This window comes from Ammospiza caudacuta, chromosome 2 (assembly GCF_027887145.1).
Source record: "Ammospiza caudacuta isolate bAmmCau1 chromosome 2, bAmmCau1.pri, whole genome shotgun sequence".
NCBI lineage: Eukaryota > Metazoa > Chordata > Aves > Passeriformes > Passerellidae > Ammospiza > Ammospiza caudacuta.
Window position 1 is genome coordinate 18659653 of NC_080594.1, and position 19549 is coordinate 18679201.

The 19549-nt window shown below is 41.0% G+C and overlaps 1 protein-coding gene across 1 annotated transcript in view; it reads left to right on the forward strand.

The window, feature by feature from the left end:
- The window catches only part of ALCAM (activated leukocyte cell adhesion molecule), a 116009-nt gene that overhangs the window by 69100 nt on the left and 27360 nt on the right, over window positions 1-19549 (forward strand). The window contains exons 2-6 of the mRNA XM_058824875.1: window positions 10767-10867; window positions 13584-13803; window positions 17758-17822; window positions 18190-18277; window positions 19099-19281. Of these exons, the coding sequence (XP_058680858.1) occupies window positions 10767-10867; window positions 13584-13803; window positions 17758-17822; window positions 18190-18277; window positions 19099-19281 (657 nt within the window). The remainder of the gene's footprint in view (window positions 1-10766; window positions 10868-13583; window positions 13804-17757; window positions 17823-18189; window positions 18278-19098; window positions 19282-19549) is intronic.

A 19549-nucleotide genomic window follows, 5' to 3' on the forward strand; every position in this document is an offset into this window, starting at 1 on the left:
GTTCATATTTTTTAAAATATAAGTTGCTACTAAGCTTCACTAGCAAGAAATTCAGTATACTCTATACTGTCAATATTAAATCATGAAGAAACAAGAGGCACAAGATCTTTTTTTTAGTATGCTGTCTATTGACTTTTTTAATAGGGAAAAAGAGATTCATGGAAGGATATAATGCTGATTTTTAGGCAATTGTTTTTGAGCTGCAGGTTCTGTTGTACTTAGTAGAAACTTTTAAGTCCCTTCAAGTTATTGGATACACATCAGCATTGCTGACTAGCATAATGAGAAAATAAAAACCAATTTGAGTAGTCTTAACAAACGGAGAAGTGCTTTAGAAGTGCAAGTGAGAGGCACATCAGAAGTGTGCTTCGGGAGCAGTCAGGGGCTAACCTCAGAAACAATGAGAAGTTTCACCAAGCCACAAAGGCTTTGTTGATCCCATTTTGCCTAATTAGGTATACCCTTTAAAGTAAAAATTCTTTGCAGTATTGACTCAGAAACTGTTCTCTGAGTCACATTTGTTTCTCATCTCTTGGCAGATAGCTTGTATCATCAGACTTTAGTAAGCTATAACTCACTTCCCTGGCAGATGTGCCTGACCACTCGTAATAAATCACACCATATGTCGGTAACTATTTTAATAAACTATTCTCAAATGTTTAGTGTGTTAAAAAAAAAAAAGTCGTAGTTCCTTTAGTCATGGCTACATCTTGAGAAGAAGTATTTGTAAGAAGACACATTAGTGATTTTATCTCTTCCTCTGAATTATTAGAACTATCCTAAGCAATGTTTTGTTAAAAATTGCACAAAAGTAAATCATTAACTGTGGTCTTTCAGTTGCAGCATTGGCTGTGGGAAAGAACTTTTTTCCTACTGTATGGTGCTCGTAAAAGTCATAGCTAGGTTTTCTGATGCTGACCCCAATTTGCCAATTTTGGGTATGTCTTCTGACATGGCTCCACCTGGATCTTGTGGAAATGTCATCTTTCTTAGTGTTATGCTAATTCAAGCATTTCTTAGTTGGTAGTTGTGTGTTCCTTAAGTCTAATTTGTAAGTATTTGCTTGGAATTACACTGCTTTTTTTTTTTTTCTATTTACAGCAACATTACTATATTTGTAACTTTTTTTAAATCTGTGAGATTTACTCAAAGGACTTGAAAATTTAAATCCGCAAATATGACTGATTTGGGATTAGCACTGAATCCAGAAACAGCATTAGATAATTCTGAGCCAAAAGCTAGGGCTTCCATAAAATACTGTGATTGGAAGGCTACTGAAATCACAGGTGATGTTTTGGAGTGGTGGTTTGGGAAAAGAAGCTTTCCTTCTTTGGAAGGAAAATCTTGCTGTAACAAAGCCCACATCCTACAAAGGCATTGGTGGCTTTCATGGGTTTTTCCTTGCAGTTCTTCAGCAGATTTTGGAGCCTTCCTGATTTAAAAGGGAGAGGATTAAAAAGTGGAGCTTTTCTGGTCCCATTTCAGAGCTGTTGGACTTAGCAGTTTCCTTTGTCTTCATGGAGCTGGGCATTGGAGCGAGGCTGAGGTGGCATGGTGGGGAGGTTGATGTGCTGACACAAGTAGTTCATTTTGCTGTAGTATTTTGCATCAGTTACTGAGCTCTGAAGTGCTCATTTAGTCTCCAGCTTTGCAGAGGGTAATGCTAGGAACAGCTCTTTTATGTCATTTGAAAGCTGTGCTGACTTGAAAGCAGTATCTGTTTTACTTTAAATGACAATGATAATGCATTTTATGATGGCCATTCACGTTTTAAAGGAGTATAACTATGTGCAAATTTCTTTTGCATACCTATCAAAAATTCTAGAAACTTTTAGTGATTATGATCTGGAAAATGTCATGGTTATTGCTTTATATGTAATATTTGAAGTTACTAAGCTGACAAAAGATTATTATTCATCATTATTTAGATGCAATCTAGGTGTTTGGGTACATTCAAAATTAAAAGCTTTTTTTCTGTATGTTCTCCAGCATAGTGCTTTAGCAATGATGATGACAGAAGATGTTCAGGGAAATGCTCAGTGTGAACCTCACTAGGGTAAAGCCTGCAGTGATGATAATCCCTGTAAACTATGCACTGTAGTATCCACCACACAACCATCTGCTCTTGGAAGGACACAACTTTCTAAAACCTCTGTGTTGCAGGGAAATTTCCCTCAATCTTCCCAAAAGCTTCTGCTAATGTAGTTTCAAATCAGGGTGCATGAAAATCATACAGAGAAAGAGCACAGAGATGGAAAGCTGTTTTCTGGTTTGGGAAATGGGAAAAAAAGTGACCAAAATACTGAAACAGCTGGATATTTTGAGGTTGTGGAACAGAAGTATCTCTCAATAAAATAAAAAATAGTTGAGTAGTTTGGTTTGTGAATAGGCACACAGTACTCAGAGCTCTGTATGGTCACCATGTAGGACTTTTAAAATTGTGGTTCAAGTGCGCCATGAGATTTTGGACCTAAACTCATGGAGGCTCAGCCTAGAGCTCACTCTTAAGGTTACACAGAAAGCCAAATTATATGCATGTGTAGGAAACCTGTCCGTCCCTGCCATTCCAGACTGGCTGAGCTATAAAGAACCAGTGAGAAGCATGCAATGACCTCAGTCCTCTTGAAAAAGTGGGCTGAGGATTTCTTCATTGATTTAGGTGGTAGAGCCCATGTAGCCTTGGTCAGATGGGACAAGTTATCTCAGCTAGTTTCTAATTATGGCTTATTTCTTTGTACTGATAAGGAAAACGCATGTTTTATATCATATTAGAAAGGCATAATTGTTAGTATTCATAAGAAAGACGATGTCTGAAGAGCTGACATGTTTCCTTCGGGATTTTTATTTTTTTCCTCATTCATGCAGAAAAACTGTGTTTTAAGCACACTTAATGCTTGTGTAGGGTAATGATAGCTGAATTCTGTTGGCATCTAATGCCTGCTCTGTGATGCTTTCAGTATCTCTTTAGCTTTAAATAGCCTGCCTGTTTCATGGTGTGGACTGTCCAGTGCCTTAATGTTGTTGGGTGCCAAGCCCCATTTCTCCAGCCTGCTGAAGTACTTGCCAAAATCAGTGTTAAGTACACAAGTGCTCCTCTATGTGTGGGTTTGGCTGCTGGTGTCACTGGAGTTAAGGAAGTGTTTATCTGACAAACTTGTCAAAAGCAGCTCAACATCTTCCAGAGTCACAACCAGGTTTTCAGCTGGATCTTCTCCCTTTCCTTCCCTCTTCCCCTTCCCCACCCCCCCCCAAAAAAAACCAAAAAAACCCCTAAACAGGCCAAAACCAGTCCCCATCGTGCAAGTTAACTTCACAGCTTCAAAGAGCTCAAGTTAGCAGTCTTTATTCTGAAGGGTAATTGCTGTCTGTTCCATCAGTGCTTATAAGTTGAAAAAGGATTTTTTTCCTTTGGTGTTAAAATTGCCTGGCCTCTAATATTATTCAGGGTTAAAACTAATTAAAGGAATACTGTAATAAAGTATAAGAAACCCTTCAGCAAGTTCTGTTATGTTGCTTTAAAAGTGTTTGGTGCATTAAATACTGATGTATATGTTTATGTACAATTAGTTTCCCCCTTGGATACTTTTGATGATTCTTTGTAACTAATGGTCCTTTTGATGAGCTAGTTGCTCTTGTGTGTGTTTATTTCTCTATTTGAATAGGTTGAGATAAGACACAGTACATTGTTTCTATAACCTGTATCAGATAACATATTAGCAAACACATGCACCTTTATTTTTAATCATATTTGTACGGTGAAGATAATCACTGTTTGAATTTTCTTGGAAGTGTTTGCCCTGCTTCCCTATTTTCATGCCCAGCATACGAATTATTGTACCCAACTAGCTGAAATGAGGGATGTTTTACATTTGAGTTTTGATAACATGAGCTGCTTTTTTTTTTTTTTGCTTGCTTTAACAGTATTTTGATATCCTGGAGTGTATCTTGTGTTTTCTGTGCTATGTTAGAAAATTAATGAACACTGTGTGAGCTGTGCATAGGACTGCCCGTTGTAGCTCATGTGGAGAGGCTCATTCTCAGCAGAGCAGGCTGGATCACAAGGATGAGCTTGTTGAGAAAATGGCAGCTGGGTGCTGTTTGCCTCCCCAGCTGTTGAGGCTCAGCAAAAAAAAAAAATAGGTTTTGTTGTGTTTTTCAACTGATTTTATCAGGCACAGGTGGTGAAATAAAAGGTGCATGACATGTTTGCTGCACATGATTTTCTTCCGCTATTGTGAAAGTCTTGAAAGTCTACCACATGACTTACTGGAAAAGTGACTTTGCCAGGCAATGAAAAGAGAGGGAGAAGGAGTAGTTAAAAGCTGAGCCCTACCTGAGGAGTCCATGCAGCCTGGAAAGCAGCTCTGGAGAGAAGATCCTGTGGAAGACACAGAGCTGAACGGGAGCCAGTGATGTACCATTGCACAAAGATGGCTAGTGAGATTCTGAGCTGCATTAGGGAGGTACTGCCAGCAGGCTGTGGGAGGTGATCCTTCCCTCTGCTCAGAGCTAGTGAGGCCACACCTGGAACAGTATGTCCCTCTCTGAGCCCTGTAGTATGAGAGACATGGTGTCCTGGTTTAGGGCAAATTTGGTAGAGAAATTCCAAAGGAGGGCCCCTCCAGAAAGCAAACCCACACGGCCCCTTCCCACAACTGGTTCGGGAAGAATTCCTTGGAGAGAAGTGGAAAGAACCTGTTTATTTGACAGGCACAGCACCCCCCAGCACACAAAATGAACAATACCCGATGACACCACTCTGAAAAAGATGACAAATTCAGAAAGTCTCTCTCAGGGGTGGGCGCTCTGTTCTCAGTCCCTCCGGCGCTGGGGCAGCTGCTGCAGCCACAAGGTGCAAACTGTCGGTGTTCCCAGGTCCCAGACGGGAGCAGGTTCGGGATGGTTGAAAAAAAGGAGAGGAGAAACAGTCCAGGAAGAAATTTGGACTGTTCAGCTATGCTAGCTAACGAGCAGAAGCAAAAGCAAGCAGAAGCAAAGCAGAAGCAAGGGCCAGAGAGAGAGAGAGAAAGAGCAAAGCAAAAAAGCAAAAGCTGCACTAGCTACAGCCCTGTCTCTGTGTCCTGCCAGGCTGATGAGAAAACCCAAAGAAAACTTCACTCTTCAGAGCCAGTCTTAAAGGCACAGAACATAATATCCAGCATAAACAGAACGCACGAATGGGGATACAAGCATCACAATGTCACCCTAGGACACATGGGCATTCTGGAGAGAATCCAAGGAAGGACCACTGGATCACCTCCCCTGTAGGATAAAGCTGACAGAGCTGGGACTGCTGAGCCTGGAGAGGGGAAGGCACAGGGGAGTCTCCCCAGTGTGTACAAACACTGAAGGGAGGGTACAAAGAACACATAGACAGGATCTTCTCAGTGATGCCGAGTGACAAGACAAGATGCAGTGGGCACAATCTGAAGCAGAGGCTGTTACTCTGAACATCAGATAACACTTTTTTCCTGTGAGGGTGACTGAGCACCAGCACAGGCTGCCCAGGGAGGCTGTGGTGTCTTCTTCCTTGGAGACGTGCAAAAGCCATCTGGATGGGGTCCTGGACAGCTGTAGGTCAGGGCTGTAGATTGCCCTGCTTGATCAGGGTAGTTGGACCAGCTGCCTCCAGACATCCCTTCCAACCTCAATCAGTCTGTGATTTTGTAAACTCTCCTAAATTATTTTTTTCTCCAAAGCAGGAGAGTTTTTTTCTAATACATTTTTGTATTGTACCAACACCCAGCTGTCATTTGTATACTGCTTTGTCTTTAAAAACAAAAAAAAAAAATTACTTTCAATAAAAGCATGTTCAATGAGGAGTGATTAAGCTGGTGAAGGATATAGAGAATGAGCCCTGTGATGAGTGGTTGAGGGAGCTGAGCTGTTTAGTCTGGAAACTAGGAGGCTTATCACTCTCTACAGCTACCTAAATGTAGATTGCAGTGAGATGGGAGTCGATAAATGGCCTTTGGTTGCAGCAGGGGACATTTAGATTGGCTGTTAGGAGAAATGTCTTTACCAAGAGGACTGTCATGCCCTGCACCAGTCTGCCCAGGAAAGTGGTGGAGTCATCATCCCTGGAGGTCTTTAAAAGGCCTAGGGACATAGCTGAGAGGTGGGCCTGGCAGCATTAGGTTTACAGTTGGACTCAATGATCTAAAGAGTCTTTTCCAACCTAAGTGGCTCTGTGATTCTAAAAGGTGCCATCCCAATCTTAAGAACATGTAATGGTTTTGTGAAACACTGGTGTTCCCTAAAATAAATAAATTAGGTCAGTACCAGCCATTTCTGCTGGTAGCTAAGTGAGTGCCCAGTAGGATCTATGTGTGTGCCTATATAGCTTAAATACCTTTTGGAAGTGGAGGGCAGAAAGAAAAATAGCAACTTAATAAAATATTTATTTAATGAAGCAAAGCTTCATAACCTCCCAGATTATATTTAGTACCGGCTAGTCTGGGCTACCTGGAGAAAAGATTTGGAGTGTTAATCCTAATGTAGAGTTTCCAAAGTAGTTAACTACAGTTTCTGAGGTAGGTGCTAAATGGACATAATAGCTCTTGAGTTTGGACACTGCCGTTGCAGAGGCTGCTAATTGACCTCCCTGCTTCATGCTGCTGATTGCTGCAAAGAACCAGAGCAGCCAACGTGTCCTGCTGTTCTCCAGTAATGAGACTTTGCTCCTTGGGTCCAGAAAGTGTAATAAAAAGCAGCACTGCTGAACCTGCCAGGGCAGAAGCATCAGCAGTAAAAAATTAAGTGCAAAGGAAAATACAGGACATCTTTGTAGATGTAAAACGATCATTAGATGTAAAAGATCATTAAAATCAGTGAATGGCAAGGTGCTGAATTTGTCCGAGAAATACTACTCCTAAGCACTTAGGAGATGTGTCTGTGGCAAGAAGTTGTTTTAGTATTGTGAACAGAACGTAGAGGTAGAAAACATGGCTGCTTTTGTTATTTCCTTGGAGCAATATCAGCTTCCTAATCTCTTTTTTCTTTTAACTCACCTTCTATGCATTCCTCCTATATGATCCTCTTGATGTAAAAGTAATAATTGCTCTAAATATGAACTGCCTCATACTTTTGGTGAGGATCTAAAATAACAACAGCACCTTCTCTCCATTTAAGCTTCTGTTGAAGATTTTTGTTTTGTCCCTTGAAGATGTGGGTACTGTTTGGTTCTTGCCTTGTGAAACACAGGCAGAGAGCAGGGCAAAGAAGGATGCAGTTAGCACTGCCATAGGGACATGGAAAGTACTCCAATTAAAAGCATCTCAATTTACCAGTGTCCTGCTGGGATCTGTCTCTGAGCCATCATACCTCATGAAGCTGCTGCTTTCTTCCCATGTTCTAACCTCTATGGAAAGGTCTCATCTGGCTCAGAGTTTCTTCAGCACTGGATCAAAGAGAGGGAAATGAAGTAACCCTCAGACTTCTCAAGCCTCTTATGTATGTAAAGAAATGGAAGGGAGGTGATAAAGGTGTAGTTCAGACCTAGCAGGTAGAGCTGCTCTCGGTGTACGTGAGACAAGATCCTGCCTCTGAATTAGTGGTGTTATTCGCAGCACTAGCTCAGTTTTTGAAGGCAACATCTGAAAATCACGCAGGGAGGCTGGCTGAGCTCCTAATTAGCCACAGACAGGTGCAGCAGAAATAGAGCGAGGCAGGACGCGGTGTGCGGGGACGGAGCGCAATTCCCCGCGGCCGCCTCTGCGCCCTCCCGCAGAGTTAATGAGAAATGAGGGCCCTGACATTGACCCTGCACCGTGTTAGGGCATGCAGCAATTTGTTACGTATTTGTAGATCCTGCTTTCATTTTCTTTTTGTTAGAGTGAGCTGGAAATTATGTAAAGAGGCCTGACAATATGATGGTTGGTGGTAAGCAGTGTTATATCATTAAGCAATCATTTTCTTCTCTTCTTCATCCCACCATTTTACAAATATGTCTGATAGCAACAGAGAGAGTAATTTCCAATTCTGCTGAAGTGTTGGGTTTTTTTTCTTAAGTGTGTAGGTTGGTAGGGTCATTTTGTGGAGATTACTGCAGTAACCGTGGTGAAAATTTGCAGTTATTCAATTAATTTCCACTCCTTCAATGTGCTAGATCTGTTGCTACTGATGTGGGATCAGAATATTTTGCACGAGGACTTTTTTCATTCTTGCAAGGACTGTTTGTATTCAAAGCAGAACCTCTGTATTTCTGGTTCGGTGTTAACAATTTCATAGAAAAATGTGTGATTTTAGTATAGGCAGGATTTATGAAATGCCTTTCAGCTGAAAGAGCGCTAAAATCAGAAGTCAGTCTTTCCCTTTATCAGGCCAATCACCAATTACCTACTCTGAATGCTGTAGCGTTTCTCCAGAAAAATTTTCATTCACGCTCATGAGGCTGTTTGTTGAGACTTCAGTAGTGTGTACTTGCTGCCTTAGCAATTCTGCAGGGGCTAGATGGGTGTCTATAAGAGAGCAGCATTTCAGATCCCAGGGGGTCATTTTGTTTTCCTCTAATGACAGGGAGTATTTCCCCTAATACCAAAGAGTATCTCATATCAGAGGAGCAGTTATTGGTTATCCATGTGATGCCAAATGTTATTACAGATTTCAAATTACTAAATGACACTTAGCTGGAATTTGAACAGGTACTAACCAGTTTACTAATTGAATATATATTTGCACGTCTGTTGTAATTTTGCTCCCATGGGAGAGAACCAGAAAAGGACAAAAAGGACAGCTTTTTCTAGCTCTAGCAAAGAAATGAAAATTAGGATTGCCTCCCTCCTGGTGATCAGAATGAAGATGAGTGCAAGAAGGACCAAGGGAACAATTTATTCCAGCTTTGAATTTTACTTCCATTTATTGCTTGATATTGTAAAGCATCGCTTCTGTTTCCATGAAATTGAAGTTATCTGATATTTTTAATTTTTTTTTTTAAAGATTGCTCTTACTCAGCACCACCTAGTGGAATGACTGCTATTGTCATTTAGAAAGCAGCTGGTCTCCATGAACCACATAGAAAATTAGAGCATCCAGTCCTTACTGTGTGAATAAATGTATCTAAAGCATGTTTGTGACTAATTAAGTAAGCTATCAGAAAGATTACCAGTGCTTTAGTTGAAAGGGAGGCGAGTGAAGGAAAGTTTAAGATAAGTGTGGTAGTGGTGGCTCTTATCTCCTGTGTTCCTTTAGTCCATTAAGCTGCAGCCTGCTTTTCTGCCTTAGTGATGTGGTGCCATCCAGACTGTAGCTTCTCTAAGGAAAGATTTTGCAATACTGTTTCTTTGTTCAATATCATACAGCACAATCCCAAGCCTCATTTGTCACTCTGATACACGTGATAAATACAAGCTGATGTTAACAGTGAGCTCTGAAGTCCGCACGCAAGAAAAATGCTCTGGGGTCTTTCTAGTTTAAATTGCAGGCAAAGAATTCAGTGTTTGCCTCTTTGAAAAGGCATGATTTTCTGTAAAACAAAAAACAATCCCTTGGAAAAACCTCCCTATTGTGTGCATCTATGCACTCTATGGAATTGTCAGGTCCTCCAGGCAGCAGCCATAGGACTTGGGGAAAGCAGAGGGATCTGTGGCTCAGGTCTTTGGAGGCGCATATTTCTTTTCCTAGCTATGGAAAGGAAGGGCTGAATCTCCCAAAAATTAATGTTTCTAGAAGAATGGATGATTTTCCTCAGAAACACCTGACTACATCACCAGCATCTTACTTCACTCTCTTAAATACAGCTCCTTTGGCAGCAAGCCTTTAAGCTATAGTTGCCAATGGAGAGACAGCAAAGGGGGAGATCCTGAATCTCTGGGCAAAGAATCTGACAGAAGTTGCAGATGTGTGGCTGAGAGCAGACAGCCAGCACACTCTCTGGGCAAGCACTAGAAACAAAACCTGTCTCCAGGACAAGGAGCAGCAAACAAGAGGCAGCTAAGCAAAGGAGGAGCAAAGTTGCATTGTAGCAAATGCACCAAGTTGTACCCTCTTCCCCTTTAAGCTTCTTTGCATTTCATCACTTCATCACTTTAGGGTCTGTTGTTTTTGTTCAATTCACATGTTTCGGACAATGAAAATAAGTGGGTCGGTTTTGTTCTGTAAATTTATATGCATTAGCACAATAACATTGTGCTGAGGTTTCCAAAAGAGCTGTTCTTAAATAATTCATTGAAGCATTTCACTTCATTTTTCCAAAATCTAAATGTGCAGACTAGTTTTTCTTGGGGTTTTTTTGCTTGTTTTTTCTTTCCCCCCCCCCCCCTCCGGGTTTTAGTGAACATATTTTAATATCATCATTCCCATTTCTGTCATCATTTCCTATGTTTTAAATGTTATGCAGCACTCAGAGTATAATTTCTTTGCTGGCTTCTTCACAATATTGTGTTGCAATGCAACCTCTCCAGGCTATTTTTTCAAATGAAGAAAATAAAGGTTTAGGGATTTTCCCTTTGTACATTTTAAGTTTGAGACAATCCTGATTGTACTGTAGATATTCATCTGATTGAGCATGTGCAGTCCTGTTTGGAAATCCACTTGGCTCCCATTGACTCTGGCAGGAAGCATGAGTCCAAAAAGGCCATAACATTCACTTAACAAATTTAGTGTCAGGAATTCTGTTTTGTTATAGGTTTGAGGATAAATCCTACATGCTGGAAAATAACCATTTGCAAAGGAGCTGCTGTTACAATAGGCATAAACCAAATATTAGCTAGCAATGGGAATTCAAGAAAACACTTAAAATTGTTTCCTCTCTTCTGTTTCTCCTCTAGCTCTGGGATTGTACACAGTAAATGCAATATATGGAGACACTATTACCATGCCTTGTCCTCTAGAAGTACCAGATGGTCTTATGTTTGGAAAATGGAAATATGTAAGTATATCTTATCTTTATATTTTTTAGAGCTGTTATAAGATGATGTGTATTTTTTGTATGTGTGTGAGAGAGATTTTAAGATTCCAAACAATAGAATTTCTGCCTCTTATTTGAAGCCATTTATTCCTGTGTTTGTAAGACTGCAAGATTCCAAGCTGTATACTTTCTGCCAAGTGTAGATTAGAGGTTTGAGGAATTAATCTCATTGTTCAAGAGAAATAATTATTCAGGAGTTCTCTGCCAACCTGTATTAGGGATCTGGCATGTTATGCCGCGGTGTCTCGCTCACTTGACAGAGCCATCGCTGTACATTTGAACACTTGGGAAGTCGGCTGCCTGGAGCAGAGCGTGCTCCATCCCTGGGAAAAAGCACTGTCCCCGTCTGTGGTTGATCTGACAGTCACTGGGATCTGTTTCAGGCTTTGTTGTGCTCAATGCACAGCAGAGAAGAGAGCAGAGCTGACCTTGGGAGCACTGCTGGTGGTTTCACTCTGCCATTTCTGGCAGGGAACAGGGCAAAAAGATGTGTGCTCTCTAGGTGTGTGCTGGTCAGCCTGCAGTAGGAGCACCACAGGATGAGCTTCTCCTGTCTATGATCACTATCCCAGGTCACAAGGAGGATCAGCATATCGAAGTAAAGGAAATCTGGAAGCATATCTGGATAAAAATGCCGGGATACCAAACCACTTTTGCCTCTCAAACTCTATTGAGATGAATGGTTTTCCTGCCTCTGTGAAGTTCATCTAAATTTCCTCTTCTCAAATCAAATGTACCTGCAATAATAGATAATTTCTAGTGGATTTAAAATTGTCTAGCTCTCTCTCTTTTTGCAAATGGCATTCACCAGCCTATTTTTTAATAGGAGAATGATCTGCCAGTGTTGGGGAGCGTCCTATTCTCGCCTAGCTCCTTCCTTTTTGTCTTCAAGTTTGCAGTTTTTGTAGCCCACATCCACTCAATAATTCTTTTCCTGGACACACTTTTCAGGAAATTATGTCAAAAGTTTGGGGAGAGTGTTTCTTCAAAAAGCGACACTAAACCTGTTTCACATGAGCATTCAGAAGATGGAGTGCCTACATTTTGCAATATCTTTTTCAGTCTGCTGACTTTTCTGGGGAAGACACAAGTCCATCTCTCTGAAGATGCAAGGATATTTTGAAAAAAACAAAATGCATTATCTCTTTCCATTCCATTTGGATTGTCTGTGTTGGACAAGTACCAAGCAGCAAGTGGAGATGTTGAACCTTCTTCTGAATGGAAAGGGACATGAAACCTAACATACAAAGAAGCCTGTCTAAGTTGCTGTTGTATGAATTGTTGACAACCCACACAACCAAGGGAAATGGTACCTTTTCTCCCAGGGCAGCTCACAGCATGGCAACAGAGAGGGTTGGATTAGGTTTTTTCATCAGGTGATTATTTCACTGGAAGAAGGAAGAACTCTGTTTTCTCCTATACTGCCTTGTGCGGAGCAATTTGGGTTTTGGTGGGGACCTGGAGGCAGCGGGGGAGTTGCACCATGGATGTTGGTGCTCACTTCAATGTCTGCCTGTGTGTGCTTGCAGCTGGGTGGGCTGCAGGAGGTAGGAGCTCCTTGCACTTGACAGCCAACTTCTTGTCAGGACTATCGAGTCAAGACAGTGTTTTCTGTGTGACAAACATTAGACAAATCCAAGAGTTAAAAGTAGGAGAGAGAGAAAGACTATAAGGGAATTTAAACTTCACATGCAGCTGGTGCCTCCTGCTCCCTGCCCAGCTCTGACTCCACTCATCTTGTTACAGCATCATCATTTTTTTGGGCTTTGTGGACTCTGCAGTCTAGCTGAGGTGTTGTGCTGGGAACACTACTAACAGCAGTGCTGCAAGGTATAAGGGATAAAAGAGAATTAAAACCTTCTCCAGCACAATACCGAACATAAAGATAGAATCAGTGCTTCACCTCTCTTTAAATAAAGGCAGACACTGTCTGTCCCTGCTCTGTGCGTGTGTTTGTGTAAGGAGGAAGGAATCAAATCCTGCAAAACTGCACCTCTAACTTTGTCCGTCATAATAATTCTATTTTTTTAATATGAGGAATTTGTGCAAGGCTATCAAATTTGTATTCCTTCTTGGGATGGCAGTTGCATAAGAAGGATGTCTAGAAAACAATACTTTGCAATTAGCAATATTTGTATGTATATTCCCATCTACAAGCTCTTGGGTCCTTTAAAGACAAAGGGAAAAAAAAAAGCTAAGAACTAATTTAGAATAAAATAGAAAGTTATGCCTGACTAAATCCTGCATTTGAAATGAAGTCTAAGTATCCCAAATAAACAGTGGGAATATGTGAAACAATAATGAAAAAAAGGAAATTGGAGCTGTTGAGACTGGCTCACACATGCTTCTATTTCAAATACTTTTTAATACAGACAAGTTTTTGGCAAGTGCTGCCAAAAACACCAGCTTTTATCAGAAAAAGCCCTTTGCTATGCTGAGATTGAGCCAAAGGATTGAAATAACTTCTACTGATTATATTCTCAATGTGTACTAGTCTTAAACTAGCTCTTATTACACTGAATTTCTTCTGTTTAGAGCAGAAATCAATCAGGAAAAAAAAAGCCATCTGATAGTTTGCAGGTTTTTTTTTAATTACAGGTTTGTACCAGTTGCAAACTTTCAGGAACTTTTAAATGAGTGTTTATGCAAAATAGAGATGTTTTTCTTTTTATTATAGGAAATGCCAAATGGATCTCCAGTATTTATTGCCTTCAGATCATCAACAAAAAAAAATGTACAGTATGATGATGTACCAGACTACAAGGACAGGTTGAGTCTCTCAGAAAACTATACATTATCCATCAAGAATGCAAGAATCAGTGATGAAAAGAGATTTGTATGTATGCTAGTTACAGAAGATGATGTTTCTGAAGAGCCGACGATAGTCAAAGTTTTCAGTAAGTAAATCTAGTTGTTACTACCATTAACATTCATCAGCATCTGAATCATAAATTACAGAAACTTTTGTTTAAGGCAGGATTAAAGCCAAGAAAGTAAGTTTGGCTCAGTAAATTACTAAGACTAGCAAATTTCTGCAGCTTTCAAAAATGTAATCTACTGGTGGCATTTATGTAACAGGACTGCCTGCACTTGCAGTTTATTCATGATAAGTGCTGGCTCAAAGAGAATTTTAGGCTTTGATAATGACTCACTTATGTGATGTCATTTGGCCTTGGAAATGAAAAATGTAAAATTAGCATTGATTATTTTCCATTTGTTCTCAGAGCAAATTTTTCTGCAGGAGGGAAACATTAACCGTGTGCGGTCTGTGGGATTATTTCAGGGGGGAGGTTTGAAGTGGCTCTGAGCAGCTACTGTGCAACAGCACACACTGTGAGGGAGAGAGCAAGAGGCTGCAAAGTGATGCACCAGCCCCAAATGCTAGTTTTGTCCCCTGCTGGATGGTAGGAAGGGGAAGTACCAGTCTGTTGTTCTTTCCTAGAGCACAGCAAGGTCCATGAGTGTTTGCTCTCACCACAGCTCGATGGCAAGGCTGGTCTGCAGTGCAAACCCCAGCCCTGTGAGGCACAGCCCAGCTCAGAGCTCACACAAGCCTGGTCCCTTCCTGGTGCTGATTCAGAGCAGGAGTGTAATCCCTCAAGCCCTCAGTCAGCCTAGGGGGGTATCCATTGTGGCTTTTTAGAGACACAGGGCTGTGACTGCAGTGTCTTATCTTCCTTAGCTTCACGTTTTTATATGGCTTTTGGCCTTTGTTGCCCTTAAGGCACAGATTTATACAGTCAGAGTAAGTCTGTTGTGGGAACATGCTGACTGTGGATATGGGCAGTTTCAAAGAGATCACACTGTGCTTGGAGAACACAAACTCATGTTTTGGAAGGGCAGCTTTTGCTTCTCTCGGGTAGAAGGTGCCAGGGTGTCCTCAATGATATCTATGCTGTCAGTCACATAAATGAGTTTAAAGCAAGATTAGGAGCCAATAGTAATTCCCTTGTTTCACTTTCAATTTCACTGCAAGAACAATTGAATTAATGACAACAGGGAGGAGTGTGCTCAGAGCACGCATAGTAAACACAGTGCTCCAAAGGAAATGATAAAGAATTATCATGTTTACTTATTGCACAGTAGTAAATATGTAGATGAGGCAGTGGTATATGGTAAAATGAAACACTAACTGCTTGAATTACTGTGTACTCTACTAAGCATTAACACAATGCTAACTCAGCCATGGAGCACAGCTTGTCTGGTTTATTCTGTGCATTAATTCTAATAGAGGAAGCTTCTATTTACTAAGGAAGATAAGAAGGGAGGATGCCACGCATGTAATATGACCAACTTAGCGCTGCAAGAAAAATTACCTTTGTGTTTTTTCACTTTGCATTCACAACTTTATTTACGGTTCTCTTAACTTTTCTTTGCATTTAATTTTCTTGAGTCTGGTTTTTAAGTTCTCATTTTTAGTCGCTCACTTGCTCACTTTAATTGCGGAAGAATTAAGTGTAGCTGGCAAGCTTCATTTATTTAATGAGAGGAGTTTCTAACTCATGGAGCCACAGGTACAGAGCTAGGCTGCTGCAATGTGACCCTCATAAACCAGAATCTCATGCACCTGAAACTCAGCTGCATCCCAGAAGCCACGACTGAGTCTGGGTTTTGCTGGAGCTTGTTCTGTCCTCAGCTGTGCCAGCTGATTATCTCAGGACTGAGGAGCTGAAATGGCTCAGTGTGCAGGTACCACCTGCCAGCCTCTCTCACTGACTATTCAAACAAGCACTACCAGCTTTCCAGATGGATCCTGTCAGCAACTTTTTTGTGGAATTAAACAGCCAGTTTCCAAAGCAGGGCAGCCCAGCAGACGGGAGCTGCTGTCCTGCTGCACTGGCGCTTGTCTTTTGCAGGCAGTGAACTCTTTTTTCCCTCTATTATAAGGCCTATATAGAGTTGCAGAGTACTCTGGCAAGCTCTTAAGCTGAGAGATAAGCAGCGTGCTGAAGTTGCAAACCCACCCAAGTGAGGTTTGCTGCCAAGTTTAAATTTTTTTCCTCGCTGCAGACGCTGAGCTGGTGAATGCCAGGCGAGTGTTTTACAGTGCATTACCTTGGTGCACGTGCGGGGATCTGGCAGCGGCGTTTCCTCTTGGAGGCTGCTCGCAGGGAGCAGGTGGTGGCAGCCTCTCAGCTGGAACACCTGCTCTGTCACAGGGCACTCAGAATGGGGAGAGCCCCACTCAGCAGCTGCAGAGCTGCCTCCCTTCCCCGCACAGGATCACTGCAGGGCAGGGGCGTCCAACACACCAAAACCAGGGTCTTCTCCAACCCGGCCTGGGGGAGATGAGAGACAAAAGGAAGCAAGGCTGAGGTGGGGGAAGGTGTCCTGGCTTGATCAGCTGGTGACTGGGACAGGCAGGCAACTACCCCTGTTTATGGGACCGAAAAATCTGACCCAGAAGGCCTGTTAATGGTTTTGGAAAACCATGTTTGCTTGAATTGATGTGAAAATAATTTGTCCTTGATAGGTTCATATGTGGAAAAAGTCCACCTTTTTCCTTTAAAGCTAGCAAAAGAGAAATAAACATGCGTATATCTCCTAAAAATAAAAATCTTTATTAGTCCTTTGAAGAAAGTATGACGGTCTTAGTGTATAGCTTTGACTGTGTCTTTTGTTTGATTTTGTTTTTTGCCACAAGCAAAGTTATTTGAAAGATGTCAGATGAATAGCTTCTTTTATTCACTTTCATTTCCCTTTCAATCTGATTTTGTTCCATCCTGGGATGGTCGTTCAAGTGAAGAGTATTTGTGCATTTGCACTTAAACACGCACATAAACAAAATGGATTATTGGGAAAACACACAGGCTTGCTACCTGTGTGACAAGAGGAGCAGGGCATCTGCACTTCAGTACTTCAGCAGTGTGTGCAGAGACTTTGGCAAGGCAGTGGTGAAGTTCACTTAGGGCTGGGATTACCAACAGACATGCAGTATTTGATAGGAAGCTTGATTTGGGGAAAGGGTACTTTAAGCTGGCATGGTTAAGAATGTTTCAGTCTGTAAAAGTATGCTTGTTTAAGCAGTACAGATAGGGTGTAGAGCCTTTCCTTGACTGTATAGACATTGATTTATTTTTTTCTCTTCACTCTTCCCCTCTTCTTTTAAAATTGCCTCTTTTGGAGATAAAAATTTGCATTCCGGGCTTCAGGCCAAACTGTTTTAACAGACAAGTTATATAGTCCCTAGAAAGTAGTCTTTTATGATGGAAACACTGATAGATCCCCCACTTTGGCAAGCTAAGAGATCCATCTACCATAATAAAAGTAAGTAAGAAGACCAACTGGCACTGGAAAAAAGTTTATTTTTTTTAAGAGAGTCATAACTAACACAGAATCTGTTAAAATAATTGCACTTTTCTCTATCATCTGAATTTCTTAAATGTAATAATCCCACTTAGGAAAAATAAACATTAGAAGAATGATTAGGTTGCGTTTGTTCCTTTATAACGTTGACAGCTCAGCTACAGTAATTTTTGTTACTACAGTGTCTGTACTACTGGCTCCTTCTCCAGCATGTGTGTCCTATAAATCAATAAATCAGATCAGGTTCTCTCCTCCTGGGTGGTGAACTAGTCTGTCTGGCTAAAAGATGTGTTGTCAGAGTACATGGAATTCATTCTGGAAGGTGTGAAACGTTTAAAGTGAGAGTTTGCTCTTTTTCTTTTTGCTAATATTGAAATAGAAATACCTCACCCTTTCTTCTTTTAATGGGGAAATATAGCTAAGACTGTATCAGGCTAGATTATTCTGTTTCATTTCAAAAGTCCACATATTTTTAGTATTTTTTTGATTTTCGAACAGCTGTATGTGCTCCCTTCACCAGTACTTTTATCCTATTTATGTTTTAGAACAACCCTCTCAACCAGAAATCTTACATCAAGCAAAACTCTTAGAAACAGAGAAGCTACAAATGGTAAGAGCAGCATTCTCCCTCACAGTTATGTTCCCAACAGCTGCCTGCAGTCCCTTTAGAGCCCAGACAGAGGTGATGGCTCAGAGGGGTGAATGAACCACCTGTCTGTGAGTCTGTAGCTGAGCACAGAGCAGTTCCTTGCCACTACTCTATTTATTCCTGCCTGATCTGCAATCAAGGGCCACCCTGATCTTAGACCCACTGCCAAATCGTACCTCACTGATTCGATGTGCCGTATTTAAGAAAAGCAGTTAAGGATAAGCATTTGAACTTCCTAGAACTTTAGACCCAAAATGGTGTAAGTGAAACGAGAATTATGTCAAAGCCTAGTGAGAAAGCAGGTGGCTGGTTGCTGTGTGTTTTGCAGCTCGGGGAGTGCGTTTCCAGGGACAGCTATCCCGAGGGCAACGTGACGTGGTACAGGAACGGGAGAGCTCTGCAGCCCGTGGATGGTGGTATGTTCTGGGAATGGCAGTGCCCCTGCATCCACACAGGGGTGTTTGCATGCAGTGTTTATAAGGGTGGCTCTGCCTTATTCTAATGTGTTCTTGCTTTGAGAAAAGCTGCTCGTATGGAAAGATGCAGCTGGAGGGAGATGTTCAGGCCTTTCAGAGTAGCCAAGCTACACCACGTAATCTTTCTCTTTTAGTTCCAGTTTTAAATACACATCGTGGGGAGGAGAATTTACTATATTAATGATATCCCCAAGCTATTTTTGAGCCTATGTAACTAATAGAAACCTGTATCTAATTTCCAGCTTCTTAAAAGGTATTAACTGTCTCATTTTCATACCTGTCCAATATTGTGTATTGGACCACACAGACCATCATATTATACAACTAATTATTTTGCAGGATATGTAAGGATAACTATTTTTTTCCCTTCTTTTCAACTTTGACAGACCAATAGGGCTACAATATTTTTCCTTCCTTATAAATTAGAGAATAATTAAAAAATAAATTTCATCCTAATTTTTTTGCCATCATTTTTGAGGCTTTCTTTCTGTCTTACAAATTAGACTGATTTGTATTAAAGACCCCACCATTTTGCAACTAGTTTTTTGTTTGGATTTGGTTTAAAATATTGGGTAGGTTAGGAGTATGTTGTTGTTAAAATGTTCCTGGTACACTTCAGTGGCAGTACTAGAGGAAAGGTGTATAATCTCTTGGGTAGCATGTATGTTTGCAGCCTGTTCTCAAATGCAGAACAAGCAACAGCATACAGGAAAAAGGTTTCAAATTCTGTGTGTGACACTGAAACATTATTTCCTTTTCAGTTGTAGTCATAAATTTGCAAAAGATAGTGGACAGAACAACCGGGCTCTTCACCATGACATCGTCTCTTCAGTACATGCCAACAAAGGAAGATGTAAATGCCAAGTTCTCTTGCATTGTGACTTACTATGGACCTTCTGGCCAGAAAACAATACAGTCTGAACCAGTTGTCTTCGATGTTCACTGTAAGTTATCAAAAAGCATCTTTTGCTGGACAAAGTCTACCTCCAGGGCAGGGGAAAGCAAAATCAGAAACAGTTTACAAAATTAGAGAGTGCTTGGCTATTGAAATGGTTTATTCAAAACTGATTTGCATCAAGAAGGTCTGAGTACATTGCCAAGGTAATTTTTATTATCTTCAGATTTGCCTGAGATTTCATTTTTCCTAGCAATGGAATAATGAATATCAAGATTTCATTGACAAGAGAAAAGTGATAGCTATAAAAAGCTACA